This window comes from Buteo buteo, chromosome 10 (genome assembly GCF_964188355.1).
Source record: "Buteo buteo chromosome 10, bButBut1.hap1.1, whole genome shotgun sequence".
In the NCBI taxonomy this organism is placed as follows: domain Eukaryota; kingdom Metazoa; phylum Chordata; class Aves; order Accipitriformes; family Accipitridae; genus Buteo; species Buteo buteo.
Window position 1 is genome coordinate 35,324,087 of NC_134180.1, and position 17,493 is coordinate 35,341,579.

The 17,493-nt window shown below is 43.0% G+C and overlaps 1 protein-coding gene across 2 annotated transcripts in view; it reads right to left on the reverse strand.

The window, feature by feature from the left end:
- TRABD2B (TraB domain containing 2B) overlaps positions 1 to 17,493 on the reverse strand; it is a 298,250-nt gene that overhangs the window by 104,198 nt on the left and 176,559 nt on the right. For both annotated transcript variants that reach the window (XM_075037065.1, XM_075037066.1), the window contains exon 4: positions 14,395 to 14,569. In XM_075037065.1, the coding sequence (XP_074893166.1) occupies positions 14,395 to 14,569 (175 nt within the window). The remainder of the gene's footprint in view (positions 1 to 14,394; positions 14,570 to 17,493) is intronic.

Below are 17,493 nucleotides of genomic sequence, written 5' to 3' on the forward strand. Positions count from 1 at the left end.
AAAACCCAGCTTACACTAGTAAAAGCTGCTCTTTCATTATTTAACTTTTAAATATTTTATGTTCTAATACTTCATTTCCCATGCCCACACACAATACTGAAGGAGTTTCAAAAAAATAAAAAATTGTTACTTGTGGCCCATGGTTTGAAGCTCAGAGTTAAACACATGCTATTAGGGTCTAAGGAAGAACAGGATGAAATTCCAGGAGATCAGATTGATCAATCTAATGGTCTCTTCTGGCATTAAAAGTTTCAAGGCTATCATCTCCTGAGTTTTTTTTTTAATTGACTGAAACACTCTTTCAAATATTTATAACCATCTAAAATAATATTCATTTTTCCCCTTTTATAAAAAAGCAAGTCAAGGTAGGAGTAAGGAAATTAATCCTTGATTCTACTAAAATATCAAGGGGAATTTTACCAAACGTCAGTCTCCTCAAGCTGCATGTATTTATTTAAAACATTTTGGTTAACAGCAGACTGAGGGGGCAACTTTCAGGCTAGAAGTTTTGCAAATATTTTAAGTAGAGTTTTAATTGACCCAGTTTGACATTAAAAGCACTTTTTAAACTCTTGATATTGTTAGCCATTTAAGATAAGTGGCAATAAATACAGATTAATTGTAACACATGAAATGAAATCTTCGAGCTGTGGTGGGCCGGTGAAAAGGCCCTTTGTGTGCCGGGGAGGTGGAAGATCATGTGTTAGGGTTAGGCTAACAGAATACCCCGTCAAGCTCAGTGAGGTTTTTTGGTAGCTCATGCTGTGACCAACTGCAAAGACAACAAACTTTGGGCAAAGGCAAGCGGCGTGATTGGCAGGTATTAAGAAAAACAAAAACGCTAGGAGGAAGGGCTCCCTTTTGACAGGAGCACTGTGCGGCACAGAAGTTAAAGGCAAGCCAACACTGGAGCTTTTATTGTGTGGGAGAAGATTGAACTGGGAATGTAAATTCAGGAAGACAACTTCTAAGATGCTGAATAAATAATACAGACTTGGTGAGTGGCCCCACAGGGGAGACTATCTGGTGAGTCTCTCCATAATACTAAAAAAAACAAAACAAAAAAACCTCCCACACCTTCCTATTTTTCTCCAAGTCTTACATGCAAAAAGACGAGTTATATCAGAAGGCTGTTTCAAAGGGTCTCCGCGTCTGAATCACTCCTCATTGACAGCACTTAAATGGAGTTAGCCTGGTTGCTGCTTTAAGAGACCAGTGAAAAATCAGACACATGGTATGTCAAACCTTTTTGTTTCTTGCTTCTTCCCTTGCAGAAGGGATAACCATCCTTGATGAACAGAAACGAGAGCCTGCTCTCTTGCCAGGGGTTCTGTTTCCTTTGCACAGCTCCAGGCAGACCAGGCTTATGAATGACTGTGCTTGCACCAAAGTGGCTTTCTCCCTCTCCCTCCAGCCAAGAGGTGAGGAAAGATGGAAACGCTTCACTCTTCTGCACGTCTCAATCCACATCTCCTATGCAAGCACAAAGATGGACAGTTTGAGCGCTGGGGGATCTGAACAGTGAACAAAATGGTTGGCCAACCTTGGCCTTCAACCGTATCAGATGATAGGATGCAGAAGTTGCGCACTGCTACGGGGGGGTTACAGCTCCTTCTCTCCCAACAAGGAAACCTAGCCCTGGAGGAGTTTTCCAGAGCTGGTGGCAGAAGGCTTTCTTTTCCCTAGAGCCCATGCCAAGATGCTCTCCAAGGCTTGACGGAAAGGAATCCTGTGTGAGTCTTCTGCTTGCAATTTTTCCTCAGGACTAATACAGCTCTGCCATTGGCAGCAACACAAAAGCTCTTAGTACACTGAGCAGCTTGCTCAAGGTCAGGTAGAGGTAAGGACAAAGCACCCTGAATTCTTGACTCCTGCTCTCAGGGTTCAATTAATCCCACTCATGTGAATATCAGGCATCTGTTGGAGGCCAGTTTTCTAGGTTTCCTCTGTAGTCAGTGGAAAGATGTCTCCAGAGGGCAATTCCTTCCATCTTAAAATATGCATCTGAGATAAGTGGGAGGATTTGTTCTCTGAGGGTTTGAAAGGAACCCGATGATCTTGCACAGAAGATGGACTGAACTTTCAGACACCTACAGTTCAAGAGGGAGAGTCCCACCCCAACAGTTATCACTGTTACCAAGATACTAGATATAATTTTCAATCTCAAGGAAAGGAAAAAAAAAAAAGGAAAGAAAGAAAAAAAAACCCCAACTAACTCCGGCTTGGCTTTTCTGATCCCCATCTGTATTTTGCTCTGGAAAGGTTTCAAGTACTGTCCTCATCACAATGTTTTCTGAGCATCTTCTCCAACTGCTAAGTGACAACCATCCCCTTGCCTGATAAGCTAATGTTGCAAAACCGTTTTCCTACAGGACATGCTTTACTCTTTCCTTCATTTCTTAGTTTTGTTCCCCATTGCCAGTGAGCTGTTTCAGCTCTCATGGGAATGACCTTCGTTCTGGGGAAACCGTTCCTGAACTCTGCACACAGGAATGCCGCCCCAGGCTGCCTCCTGGACTCATAGGAGTTTCTGATGCTCTTTTCACCCCTTGGCTACTTAAGAACATTTTTGGGCATGGTTGATGGCACACTTGGCCAATTAGCAGTAGTGAGGCTGCACAGTTTGAGTGCCCACGACTCATTAGGTTTATAGAGAGTCCTGGAGCCATGCCTTGGTCACATTTACAAACCTGCTCCCTGATATTGCTCTGGCCTTGAGAACGAACACCTCATTAGAGGGCAGCCCAGAGGTAACATGTGGCTCATGAGATGTACTCGATAATAACTATTTACTCTGAACATCATCGTTCTGTTCAAACCATGCCATGACTGATAAATGTACTACATGCTACATCCTCCCACATGCAGAGGAACCAATAAAGTGCAGGTGTCTATGGAGAGGTGTCTCACCTCCCTCTCCCATAGGGATCTTCTGAGATCTAATAAAAGTTGAGCTCATGCTGTGCTCTTTCAGTGGATGCACACTACGAATTTCTGTTTCTTCTATCCAATCGCTTATTTTCATGAAGCATGCAAGAACTTATCTTGGCGACTCTAGCCATATGTCAACTTTGGTTATAATCAGCCAAGAGATGAAAAATTTACGAGGGGGAAAGACATATTCACACACACCTATATACACACACACGCATACTCACAAACACTGTGATTGCTTAAGCCTCATTTCCTTAGGAAACCAGATTAAAAATAGCATTGATGTCAATAATGAAGTCTTTATTTCTTTGGCAGATTTCTGTTCCTTTTAAACCAATCCTCCCAGTGAGAGGTACTGCAAAATTTTCAACTGGAACCAGACCAGATCGCTAAGTGATAAGAACCTCACAGCAGTTTCACTGTACCTCAAACACCTCAAGGAAAAACACAAAGTGAATGTGAATTCTGTATAAATACTGAAAACTGGTGCCGAATTTCATACTGAGTTAACCCAGTGGTGGCATTTGATTTTTCTCTCCATTTACCTTCAGTGTAAAAATACAATTCCAAAAAGTTTGCAAACCTCAGTATTTAAGGTATTTCCCATAATAAAATACAGAAAGACACTAAAAATACTCAAGTTATTTATTTTAGATGCAAGTCACATAGGTTTCAGTCCTGCAACATCATTCTGGGAAAATGATGGAGATTTCACTTTCTGCCAGGGATAGATCCAAAGCTGAACTCCACCAAAATGTTGTGTTGAGATTAAAAAGGTGTTTGGAAGTTCTCTAGCAGAATAATTTTCAGTCGATGAATAACAGTTTATCAAAATCAAAGCATTTGGAAGGTATCATTGATCATCTCTTGAAAAACAGAAGATGTTCCAAGACAGATTCATCCAGCTTTTTGCTTATTCAGCTGACTCTTCTTTCCCACTGCCTGCTTGGAAGTCGATAGGAGTAAGCCTGGTAGTTCTGAAATCGTATTTTGCCATGTTGCAGTTCACAACTCTTCAGCAAACTTGTCTACGAAGAACTAGAGCTCTGGGGCTATCGACCTCCAAGCCAGTCACCTGTGGGCTTCCAGCAGCCACAGCTCTGGAGCTTCTACCGAAAGCAGCACCCCAGTACCAGTGCACCAGTGTTCTCCATTGTTGCTAAGAATTCCCATATTTTCAAATTTTGTTACTAATCTGTTTAAAAACCACTTTGAAACAGCAACACTTTCCATGGATTGGAGTTGCTTCTCACTCCCCATCAGCCCAGTCCAGATCAGGGTTTCGTTAGGTCTATCGCACAGAGCAGAAAGAGAGCCGAGATTCAGGCATGAACCCGAACTTCTTCCAATTTCAGATGGCAGCTTAGCTATTGGACTTGGGTTTGAGCCCAGTTTTAGTTGCCACCAGAGCAATTTTGTCCAACAGACCTCTGTTGCTTTCTACAGGCCTCCATAAAATGGCTGAACAGTGGCAGAGTTTGTGTTTCAAATGTCTAAAGTGAATAACTAAAGTTTACGACATCTCTTCTTGCTGGCTGGAGCTCTAATTATTTCCCTTCTGCCTCTCTAAGTAATTCTATCTTCACTTTACATTTCTGATATTTAAATATTTTTTTTGGGCAGAGGTATATTGTGCACACGTTTTCTTTTCCGTCTCTTCTGATCTACCAGAGAAAATAACAATGGAACTGGGATTTAATAGGCTTATAAAGAGGGTATTGATGTTTTCCAGTAATGTGAAAGTAGCAGCCTAGATTAAAGAACTGGAATGACAAATAAATGTTGTCTCATCCAGGTGCACACAGCAGTCATCTTGATGTCAGTTGCAGAACTACCATTAATTCAGCGAGAATAGGATCTGATCCCAAATCCATAAATCCTTTCTCAGCAAGTTTACTCCGATGGTATTCCTGGTATAACCATGACCAAGAAAACCTGGAACTCTCACAAGAACGCCCAGTTTAATGAGATTTCCAGTCCCAGTTTCCATACCAGTAAAAATCCTCAAGAAATCCACATAAATTACAGCCAGGCTTTTTAAAGCTTTCAGTTTCACATCCACTTTTGCAAAACAACTAACTAGCCAGCAGTCATGCTCTGTCTTTCCAGTGCATCAAGAAGGTCACCGGTTCTTCTCCATATGCAGTCCTCCTGCAACCTGGCCCTAAAACTGGTCAGAAATGGCTTGAACCTGTAGGAGACCAATGCCACAAGCAGTACAAACTGGTTCCTTGCTGTACTAAATTCCTTTCCCAGCTGCTGCTCTGATAGCCTGAGGCTCCGACGGTGGAGCTGCAGGGGATACAGCTCTGGTGTTCTAGGATGCCTTTGGACATCCACGCTCCTCCACTGGAATAAGCACCCAAGCAGGAGGGGCAGCAGAAAGGAGCATGAAACCATATCAACCCCGTCAACTTGCATTAGCGTGAAACACTACTGAAGGATTTGTGCTAGCATACCGGGCTCTGAACTTCAGGAAACCGAGTAGCCGAATTTCCTTGTGCTCTGGGACAACACCACGCAGCAGGGTGACTGGAAGTACACGCGGGTGCAGAGACATCTTTAATCACTGCAGGTAGACACAAGGTATCCCAGCCGGGACAAGGTCCTTGGATCCTTTGCAGTCTGTCCCCTGTTTGCCTCTTCCCATGAGCGCCCCACAGAAACCCCAGCGTTAGAGGAACATTGTCAGCCTTTTGGTTCTCCACACTGCCTTTTTAAAATCTTCCCAATAGCGCTGTTAAAGCTGGTTGGGAATTTTCTGATGAGACAGTTTTGGGATGGGAAGTGATGAATTGTCTGGCATCCATATATTGATTTCAACACCCCTGTTATGAAACCTAGAGTTATATGGGACCTCTGCCTGGTCTCCTGAGAGCTTACAGGGTGGCCTATGGATCCACAGCAAGTTCTTGCATGTGTGTGTGTGGGTGAAAGAGTATTTCAACCCATGTTTAAGCCCATTCCTGTTCAGCAGCCTGCTTAAGCGTGGGTGTAAATCTCTCATGATTCTTTGCAGTTCTGAAAAGAGAAAATTTCCTGAATTATGTCTACATTTTTACATCTCAAATGTTGAAGAGAAATACAGCAAGGGCATAGCCAAAATCTGTATATTATGGGACAGGAGGGGCCAATATAGCTTTCTTTTCTTTGAGAACAGGCAGGCAGAATTAGACTTATACAGTAGAACTTGGCACAAGCGTAATAATAAATACGATATGAAAATGTCAGGGACCCAGAGGAGCTGACATTAATGTATGCGTTTCTTTAAACCAAAATCCTACTGCGTACAGGCAACTTTCCCCATTCATCAGGGGAAGAATTACACCAGAGATGGTAAACGTATACACTGCGGTTTGCAAGGCCCATTTTACTTGCTTTTCACATCTACTTGAATACCTGCAACTAGCAAAAATAAAGGCCTGGATTTGGGGCTGTACCCTCCTTCAGCAGAGGAACAATGAAAGCAATGGTAAGAAGTGGCCAGGCAGGACCCCCCGTTGAGCACGACGAACTCTCCACTTGACCACCAAAGAGAGCCCAGGGCTCATCCAGCTTCCCTCAACAGTTTAGGTGGTGACACACCAGGAGAAAAAGCAAAGTGCAAACTCAATTACAAGAATCTGTTCTTTCACTTGCTGTGTCTCTTGCCTTCCTTGGTTGGTACAGGTGACAGCAGCCTCAAGGTAGCTCTCACCATTGCATATGCTACACTGTGTTTGTATAACTAACATCTTGTTATACAACAGGAGTTTTTCTGAAATCAGAATTACAGGAATCAGCCTTGAGAATAGTAGTTCCCTCTTCACAATAGGGTAGTGCAGGCAGGTTTATTTTGGCCTCCCTAACTCAGGCGCTCTGTCTTTGCAGATTTAAGCTTCAAGTGAAAGGCAAATATTCAGGGGCTTCCAAAACTCCATATTATAAAAGATCAATGTACATAAAGTTCCCCCGATTTTTTTTACTTTTTTTTTTTTATTTTAAAAGGCTACAGGCTGGATTTGCACTTGGAACAAGCTTTTCCCCAGTGGAGTATCTCCTGATTTACAACAGAGTGTCTGAAAAGAGAATCAGGCATTGCCTGTTTAATGCAGACTTTTAAATGAATCAATTACATGGTTTTGGTCAAAATTAGCATGCAAGTCTATTTTTAAAAGCAAAGTGATACTTTGCCTTAAAAACTAATAGTAAAAGAAGTCCATACACAAAACCAGGCCGACCTCACTATAAGCATCTGGATGCCCAAATAAACATGAGCAGAGGGAATTCTAGCATCTGCAAACTGTTAATTCACCCTTTTCTTCTCTTTTGTAGGCTTGCCAAGTTCAATCTCCTGGTCGCCAACTTCTTGCTCCACTGAGACAACCCGTTGATGAACTGTGCTAGTGATGTCAGTAGCACCACTAATCAGTGTTGGACCAGGACGCCTGACCCAGGGGATAAAGTCTCTTTATATTCCAGCCTGCAAGTGTTTTCTTTTTTTTGTCCCTTTTTTTCCTTTATGTTCTACAGAGGATCCAAGATGAAGAATGGAAAGGGGCAAGAGCTACACAATCCTGGAAGACGGAGGACCGGACTTCAGATGCCAGGCTGAGTTGGTTCCCAGCGGCACAACAGTGGGCATAACTCCGTGCCCAATTTGCAAGCAACATTGCATCAGTTGGGAGTGCAAAACAGCTATTTGCATATTCAACATCTGTAAATCCCTAGCCCTCAGTGTGCAGTTGGATAGCGGCCTCAAGGCATTTCCCTTTTGAAAAAACACTTTCAAGTAACATATGTGAACCTGAGTGCCAGATCTGGTGGCAGGTGCTAATGGCTTTCACAAAGGCTCTCTGGATTTTAATTACTTGTGTTTAAGCTGTGTATAGTATCCATCACTTCCTTTCCTTTTCCAAACTACTGAGTAAAAATATGGTTTCCAGTAACAAAAAAAAAAATCCTACCTCCCCCTGGCCCTATCTCTGCCCCCCGCCCCCAAATTCGACAGCCATCATGTTTCATCTCAGCTGTGGTCATCTTTTTAGCTGTGGATGAAGCATGTTCAAGACAGCTATATCATCTAAGTACCTCCCCAGGCACTCTAATTTTTGGAGAAAAATAAGTACATCTCAGTGGTGATCAAGACCATGCCAAGACTTGAGTCACCTTGGAGATGTCTGTCACTCCCTACTCACTCCAGGAGATGAAGGGTGAGCCTGTTCCTACCTTTGGTATCTCCGGTATCTAAAATGATGTGTGCTGAAATTGCCTGCCCTTGCGAATCTTTTGTAGAGAGGACAAAAGGGAAAGAGCTGGAGCTGAGGACTAGAGAAAGATTTTATATTCTTGCTGTGCTCTCACACCAACCCCATCCTATGGAAAAATTGCACAATAATCTCCTTCCCTGGTGAAAACACAGTGCAACCCACTTGTGAGTCCCATTAAGAAGAACCACCAGACAACATTTACAAAGACTTTGGAAACAATTTGTAACATCATTGCTTGAGCAGTTGGTTAAGGTCCCTTCCAACCCAAACTATTCAATGATTCTATGATTATTAACAGTCTAATTTATGATGATCAGAATCATTACTGATGACACTGCCTGCCCAATGCTGGCTGAGAAAACTCTGCAGGATGGGGAGGGAATTCACCTGTTCTGAGCACAGAAACGATCAAAACCCACTTCTGCTGTTTCTGCTCTGGGACGAATTCCTCTGCTGTCATGGGAGCACACAGACACGTACAACAGAGCCTGTATCTTTTTTCTTGCAGAACATCTCAGAAATTTAAACCTAATCCATCAGCAAGTAGGTACCCAATCTCAACCACCTAACCCTACAGCTGAGCAAAAGAGGTTCTGACTTTCACACGCATCGATCCCTGTTAACACACATGGATTTCACCAGGAGCTGTGGCCACCAGCCTCCACTGACTTCCACCACACCATGGAGAACAGCCGAGGTCTTCTCTGGCCTCTCAGACACAGGGGGCTGCCTGGACCTGGGGGGCTGGGAGAATACGCGCTTTCCTCCACGGCAGGACAGTGGTCCAGAGACAGTTTGATTCCTCTCTTGCTGTGGGAGATGCTGTGGTACTTGCATTTCAACTCTCTCCCTCAGCACTAAAAGAATACTCTCCATGATATATTTATTATTTTAAAATAACCAAACCCACTGCCTTAAACCATACTGATGTGGCTGTTAATAAACATTGTGAACTGGAGCAGCATCTGAATTTCTGAAGCACTAAATCCAGCTCTCCGCTACAAAACTGACAGCTCTCATAAAAGAAAGAAAGAAAGAAATGCAAGTAAGTAAAACATCCTAAGGAAATTATCGTTCAAATTAACTGCAGACATAAATTTATCCATCTGTTATCTTAAGTGTTACTTGAAAATTATTTGCCCATAAAAATGAAATAAACCAGAGCGATTTTTTTTTTACTTAAACATTGACTTCATGTGTATAGTCTTAGTTGCCAAAATATTAACTCTTTTTAACAGTCCATGTGCTCTTGGCTGCGTCTCTCTCTCAACTGTAAATGGACCTTTATAAATTGCCTGTATATATCAGGTCTAAGGCGCTTCACTGTTATTATGGATCAATAATTCCTAGCAATTCAGGATGGATTTTCAAAACACAAAAACCAAGCAAACCCCCCAATTTTACTTGGAAGTACTCTATTTAGCTACCTTTATTCATTCAAAGGGAAAAATTACTATGCCTGTTTCCTGAAAAATATCATTTAACTGCACAAACAATAAATGCTGTTTCATTACTAGAGTACAGTTACTGTGAATATAGGTATGGTGAGATTTTCACATTAAGTCTGAATACGGTAAACCCTGGCAGGAGAAGAATGAAGTGTACAGAGCTGGGTATAGAGCTGGGTCCCATTTTACCCAAAGCGTGTATTTTTCTTGGAGAGGAGAAAGAAATGAAAGTAGAAAGAATAAATGGCTATTTTCACTTCTACGTGTTTTATAAAGGAATAAATTAAAAGTCTGAACTGCTCCAATGCATTTGAATTGTAAGTAATGCCATGGAAGGTGGGGAAGGGGGAAATCTATTGAAAAGTCTACTTTTTGTTTTTAAAAATGGCAGAAAATTCAAAAGCTCCATTTAGAATTGTGTAATTTTTTTAATACTTATGACTGGAACAACAACAACAAAATCTTTCAACGGCATAAAAATGCTTTGCTTCACTATATGGATCTAAAAATTGTCTTATCTCAGCTTGGCTATTCAAATGCCTGTCCCCTTACCACTCCTTCATCCCCAGGACTTGTCTGTTCGACGTTTCACAGCCTCGTGCTCAGTTACATACCAGACTCTGAACCACCTCTCCTACAACGCACCACGAGGTCTTTGCAGCACAGCTCTAAATGGCACGTAGCAAAACAGTTTAACTGGGAATCCCAGTTTACAGAGGAGAACAACGACAACCAAGCACTTGGGATTTTGACTGACATCTGAAAAGAGTGGACTTGCTTTTTCAGAAGCAAAAAGAAAAAATTCTGTTTTCCCCAAATGTCCAATTTTCTATGAAAAAACTATCAGCTGAAAGATTTTGATCAGCCTTCATTTAAAAGTAAGGCAGGATGAAAAAGTTAGGAAATTCTAAGTATAAAATAGCTAATAACGAGGCCATAAACATGCATAGTTGCACAGGCAACTAAATTAATTGCCTGCTATATTCCAATCAGCCCAATGGCCACAGCTTTACTGGGAAATAAGCATTCTTCAGAACAGCAGTGCTTTTCCAAGGGTGACCCCTGCTGCACCCGAGCGGCGCTCTGCACCAATCTCCATGCGTTTTTTTATTTCTCGCACCTTTCCTTGGCTTTGATCCTCTTCCATTTGAAACCAGCAGGGATGTTTCCAGCGGCGACCTGGCCTGCCAGATCCAGCGGGACCAGGGTGTGGGATCTTGCCTTATGTGAAGGTTATTTAGATCTGGTGAAAGGAGTTGCCACATCTCCTTCCACCTGCACTCCCCTCCAGCCCCATGTTTTCATCCAGCCAGGTGGGAATTCAGCTTACACTGGACGAGCCGTCGTTTTTCTGATGGTAAAGTACATTTTTTCTTATGGGGACAGGGCTTTACACTCTACCGTGTTTCAACCCAGAAGGGATTTCTGCCCATCCAAGCCCACGACACCGACCACATCTTCTGCTGACAGATACCGGCATCCTCCAGCTCAGTAGTGCTGGGCTCCTGCACCACCAGGATATCATCATCTGCGTTTTACAGCTGAAGCCAGCCATGGTTTTCATCCTGTAAACTACTGCTTTTGGTCACAGCGACCCCTGCGTGTGGTTTGGGTTTGTTTTTTTTTTTTTTTTTTTTTTGTTCTAAACAACAGTACATACTCCTGGAGGAGTCTATAAGACGTCTTGCTGCTGCAGTCATTGAGAAGGATACGCTGAATGGAACCAGACTGTAATTTGCAAAGGCACCTACCTGCATGGTGTCTCCTGGCTTAGTCAAGCTCATTATACTAATTCAGTGTTAGACACTACTGAAATACCCATCCATGGCACTGGGATCTTAAATCAAAGTGAGGACAGTACCCCGACAGAACAACAGAGCTTCAATTACTGCATGCTGCTGTGCAAAAGCCCCTTGGTTCCAGTTATACCTGTGAGTTACAGGATGCCAGCGAATCCAGATGAATCATCGCGCAGGGCTTGGGATTCCCTCCCACAGCAGCCCCAGTCCATAACATTGCATTTGGTGAAGTCTTTCCGAGGTGCTTTTCTCATAACAGGTTTATTTTCTTACTTAGGAAAATACTTATTTTCCTAATTCTATTTGCCAGCACAATTTTACCCCATTCTTCCCCTCCCAGACACTATGATGGACATTATGAAGTTTGGAAACCAATTCATAATATACATACATAATTAAATTATTATTCATTCATAAGTTCCGATATCCTCAAAATAAATAGATTAATGCAGAGACCATGCTTAGCATAAGACCAATACCTTTTGGAGTACATTATCCAGAATATTTTTTTTCTAATTATTTCCCCTCCATCATGTTAGTCTTAAATATGCAGAATCTTAAATGAAGTGAAATAACTTTTGCACTGTTCTGAGGGCAAATGCACTCCTGCAGACTCTATCACGCCTGTCCTAACCAAAGGTACGTTCCTAAAATTTTGCACTTTAGAATTCATGGGAATATGTGAAAGCCTCAATTTTCATCAAAAACACCCTTCACTTTTATAAAAAGCAAAACCAAACCCTCAAGGTTTTGGAAAACAATTTGAATTCATGACCCAAGCACATACCAAAATCCCCCTTTAAAATTCAACAAGTAGATGTAAGAATGCCAATACAAAATGTAGCAATAAAAGCCACTCTTATAATTCAGCATGTGAAAAAAAAAAACCCAAAACCAAAAAAAAAAAACCCCAAACCCCAACAAAAGCCTTCAAGAGAAAAACTGCATTTGAACCATAAGAGAAAATGAACTTGCTTGTACTTCGGCCACATAAAAGTTCTAGCATTGAAAAATTAAAAGTTTTCTCAGTACTTACTGCATGAAGAATAAAACACCCCAGAGAAGAGAGGAGGGATTAATTGTACTTAAAGTAGGGATGGCCCGCAGGGATGGCCCACTTTAGTAGGAAAGGCCAAAGGGATGCTGGAACAAAGAACCCAAAACAAAAAGCTTTCCTCAGCATCTCCCGCACGCCCGTTTTCAATAAATCCGGCTGCATGTGTCTGTTCTGTCCTGCTACAGTCAGTGCTGGGAAGAAGAAATAACCCAGCAACAAAGGCAGTTTTCAACATCACCAAAAATGGAGAGTAAAGGACAAAATGAGACTTGCTCTTAACGAGCCAGCTTTCCCAAGTGATGCTGCCTGGGAGTTTCAGGTAGATACTTTCCGATGGTAACAGGGAATGAAAGCTCAAACCTCCTACAACTTAGGTGTGACTTTCTGTAGAAAGCAATGTGTAATCAGTATCCATTTGCTTAATTTCATTTCTGCTATTAGCACATACAAAAGCTGCAGTGGATTGGATCCATGACCCATCTAGTCCAAGATCCTGTCTCAAACCATGGTCTGTAGCTGATGCCCAGGGAAAGAGTGTACAGAGCAGGGTAAGTGGGAAATGATGCCCAGTTTAACCAGTATATGCTGGAGCTGGGAGGATAAGGGACTTCCAAAACTGAAAACTACATCAAAACCATGATATTTGATAATCTCTGATAAACTTTGCTCCATGGGTTAGACAAGCTGTTTTTTATGAATCCCTGTCCAATTATGAACCACCATGATATATTTTCCTACTGTAAAAGCAGTTAAGCAAAACTCCTTGGACAGAAGAAACAGGCAAGCTGGAGATTAAATAAGCTTGGGAAAATTCAGTCTGGATACACTCAAAAAATAAATACATCAAAATGCATGTATCTCTGCTAAACCCCACAGTCTTTAATCAAAATTCCCACCGAAGTGAGTAGCGAAAGGTGAGTTGTTGCCAAAGTTCATAGTGAGACCCATGGGATGAGAAGCAAAGTTCTGTCAAAAATAAGAAATTATCAAGGAGAGGGAGCAGGAGGAGCGGACTGGTTCTCGGCACGACAATCTCAGGCTGCCTTGAAGTCAAGGGAGCTCAAAGAGCCACTTAAGCCAGTGCTCGGGATTCTGCTGAGCTGTGGCCTGAGCAGTTATTATTTATACTCTTATCACACAGAAATGTGAATTCCACTGGAAAGGGAAAAAAAAAAATAAAAGAAGGGAGAGAAAGGACAGTAGCACATACTGCTGCAGGCTGACAGAAGTACTATAGACATCTTTGTTCTGCAGATTTCACAGAGAGAATTTAAACAGGCAGAAGGACACACTGGATTTTTACTTAACAATTTAAAACGTTGGCACTTAGCTATACACGTAACTCATGCATTTGTGCAAGGTCCAAAATGAGCCAGTCTGTACAGACACACCACCAAAGTAGCTAAGTCACCCATTGGGAAAGTCTAACTACAGCAACCCCAACAGGTCCCAACACCCCAAGCCATGCAGATGTGCCTGTGCCACAGCAAGGTTTGTATTCCCACAGTCACTGCCTGGGACTTGCAAATTCAAATACACTTCAACCACCTCCTACACCTGTGGCCATAAACACAACCATGGTGTGAACGTAACCCAAGCAACCCACAGGTTGGGCTGGGAAGGGAACAAACACAACAGCATGAAAAGCGTTAACAGCTTCACATTTCTACAATCAGATGGAAAGCAGAGGAGTGCAGCCTGTCCACAGCCCAGCTGGACCCAGACCCACCTCCTACACCAACTCACTGCTTTCTAGAAGCAGGTTTGGACAAACAAAAGCCTTTCTGCTTCAAAGGCAACTCCCCTAAGAAAGCTTCCTGCAGGACCAGAGACAAAATCCTGAAGCATTCAAACCACTTCACTTGCAATCACGATAACCACGTAAAACAGAAAAAATCATGCTGTACCTGCTCCAAAGGCAAAGAAGAAGCTCTTGTCTGTGTTCTCCCTTAAAAGCGCTATCACTCTCTTCCCCATCCTCTCATTCCTCTTGTAGATGAGCTCCTGTCTGAAGTAGCTGTCTATCTCCTGAGCCGTCACCTGCTCATGGGGTGGGAGCGTTGTGTTGATGAAGTTAGGAACCTGAAATGGAGAGAAAGACTGTAGTTCAGGTGACAGTGGTTAAGTAATCCCCAAAACACTGGATGTTTTAATCGAGCCTTATTTTAACCACCTGAGCATCACTATCATACAAAAAAACCAACCCAAAACCAAAACAACACTAGAGGATGAGAGCTTGTGAGGTTGCTGGGAATACTACAAAGAAAAAAACACATCACCAACTGATTTTTTTTTTTTTAAAGTTAAATTAGCATTTTACTAAATGAAACTTAAGTTAATTTTTACTTTTCTCTGTTCCTTCAGCAGAATGTAGTTTTAGGTGTTACATTTGGGTTAGTTACTAAAACCTTTATTCTCTGCTTTTTCAACACAGTTCATTGGCTATTTAATACCAGAACAAATCCTGTAATCTGTTCTCAGCCAAGTTCACTGTGAACTTGAGTAAGGACTGCAAGATTTGGCTTGTATATGTCCCTTTTTAATAACCTAACAGTTAAACAAGTAGGAAAGGTTAACAAATCCAGACATAGGAAGATGTAAACAGGGTAAACCCCGTCATCTTTCTTCCAGCTTTAGATGCTATTAGGTCTCAGAGAAGACATGCATTGCAACACATAAATCCCTGGAACGTTCCTGCTATTTCCGAGGAAGGGATTTCCACAGGAACTGCTCCTTTAGTCCCTGTTTTTGTGAGGAGAGACAGAATAAGGGTTGAAACCTCAAGGACCATTCCGAGTCAGGGCAGCAGACCCAGGAATGAGCCAAGACCCATGCTATTAATGGACAGACAAGCCAGAAGTCTCTGATTATTAGGATAGGCAACTTGTTTTGACACAGTGAGAGTCCAAGGTCTACCATGAGAGTTTGGGAGCTTACGGGCCCTGCAGCGAGCAGTGCTGTAAGTGGGCAGTGTTTGATGACTGCTAACAGGACCCAGGCACCTTCCGGCAATTTTCTGTGCCTCGCCACTGGAAAGCAGCTTAAGCTTCAAAACTCAGACTCGGATTTCTGAGTCCCCGGGTACATGTAAAGCTGCCAGGATTTCCAGCGTTAATCTGAGTCGGGGGTAATGACATTGCATGCATAGACCATAAGGGGAACATCCCTCACTCACTGTGCTGAAATACTTGATGCAAGGACTCTGTTACTTCGGTTAATGCTTTCTCTGGTTTTCTACTATACCAAATTCCTGTACTCATTTTCTAAAACTTGCCTTTAGTCTTTGTTTTTCAGCCCACCTCTTACCCTCCCACTTGGCCACGTGATTTTATCACAACAATTTTTGTCGCTTTCCACCCTCTTCACTCATACTGCCTCTCCAAAAGCTTTCAGCAAGTTTTATGGAAAGAACTGATTTCCACCTTCTCAGTGGCTCTCCTTAAAGCTTTTTCATTGCAGCCTCCTCCACAGCTCTCCTCACGTGCGGAGTACCGAGCAGCAGAGATTCCTCACCGCACATTATGCAGAAGGACAAGTCCAGGCCTTGCTGTGGATTCCCACCAAAGTCTGTACCCAGCTGGGCGAGACAGAAATGGGCACCACATCTCCTGAGCCAGGGAACCCCATGCGGCTGGAGTTAATCCTGCTGCTGACAGCAGCCTGCCCCAGCGTATTGGGCCAATGCCGACCAGCTGGACCTTTGATTTTCCAAACGACTTCTCAACCTGCTTTGCCAAATCACCGCACTTCTCACAGCACGTCCCTCCTTAAGGGTTCAGTTGCATTACCCTGAATCAATCCTTCCTCCAGGCTTTCCAGCACAGCTTGGCTTTGCCAGCGTATCTTGTGAACTCCTCAGAGCATGCAAGCACTTTGCACCTTGTTCTCAGTTTAGCCCTTTGCCAGCACTCAACAAATACTAAGTCCCATTAAGCCAGACCTATCGGAGACACCAGTTTCTTGTTAATACACAAGGAAGCTGCCTCCATGTCTGGCAAGAATGTGCGTTTGTCTCAAAGGGACGCAGGAGCAGCCTGCCGGTGTTGGAGGGGTAAATGCTGCTCGCTATGGCAGCAAAGGATGTAGTGGCTTTGATTCCTGGTGAAAGGCAGAGAGAGATTTTGATTGTAGGAATAAAGTCTGAGGAATGAGTAGCCATTTTACACTTGCAATAACCTCTGCAATGCAAAGCTGTAGATCAGTTGGTCCACGCAGATATCAGAAGCCTTTGTATCTCGTCTATACTGAGGGTCTGTGTTTAACGGGTTGAGGTAGCTGAGCCAGGAGTCAAGGGAGCCTTCAGAGACTGAAATGGAAGGTGAAATTATTTGGGAACATCTGAAGGCTCAGCACCCACAAAAGAGCAGTCTCTTCTTCTCCGCTTTTGGCTGAAGGGAAGTGAAGGCTGGGAACTGATGGGACCTGGTCTCCAATCACCTAAGATGCTTTGGGGGAAGGAAGGTACGGCATTGCCCGTGAGGACAACCTGCTCTTACACAACGCAGGAGCAGCAGCACTGGCGGATCGAATGGCTTTGTGCATCCCGCTCCAACCAGGGGAAAGCTCTCCCGCTGGAAGTCTAGATAGCCCAAGGACAGAAGTTGTGTTCAGACCTTCGCCAAGAGGGTCTTTGCCAAGAAGGAAAGCACCTTTCTTCAGCTTGTGCAGCGCCATCACTTGCAATCCTACATCCACATTCAACCTCCAGTTTGTTCCTCCTCTTTATCTAATCTAAAATACAGTCCACAAAATGGAGACATTTTCTTACCTTTTTTCCCTCCCTTTCTTTCTTTCTCTTCTGTGGGAAAGAGTTTGCCAATGGCAGAGAGAGAAATATAAAACCAAGGACTGAGTTTTGTCAACATTCCTCACGCTTGTCCAAGGAACAGCACAAAGGCAGGCATCACCTCTAGAGGCACATCATCAGCTACAGGTCCTGCTGCACCTTGTGCATTCCTGCATTTTTAATGAGTGCTCCATCACTGGCAAAAATAAAACATGCACGT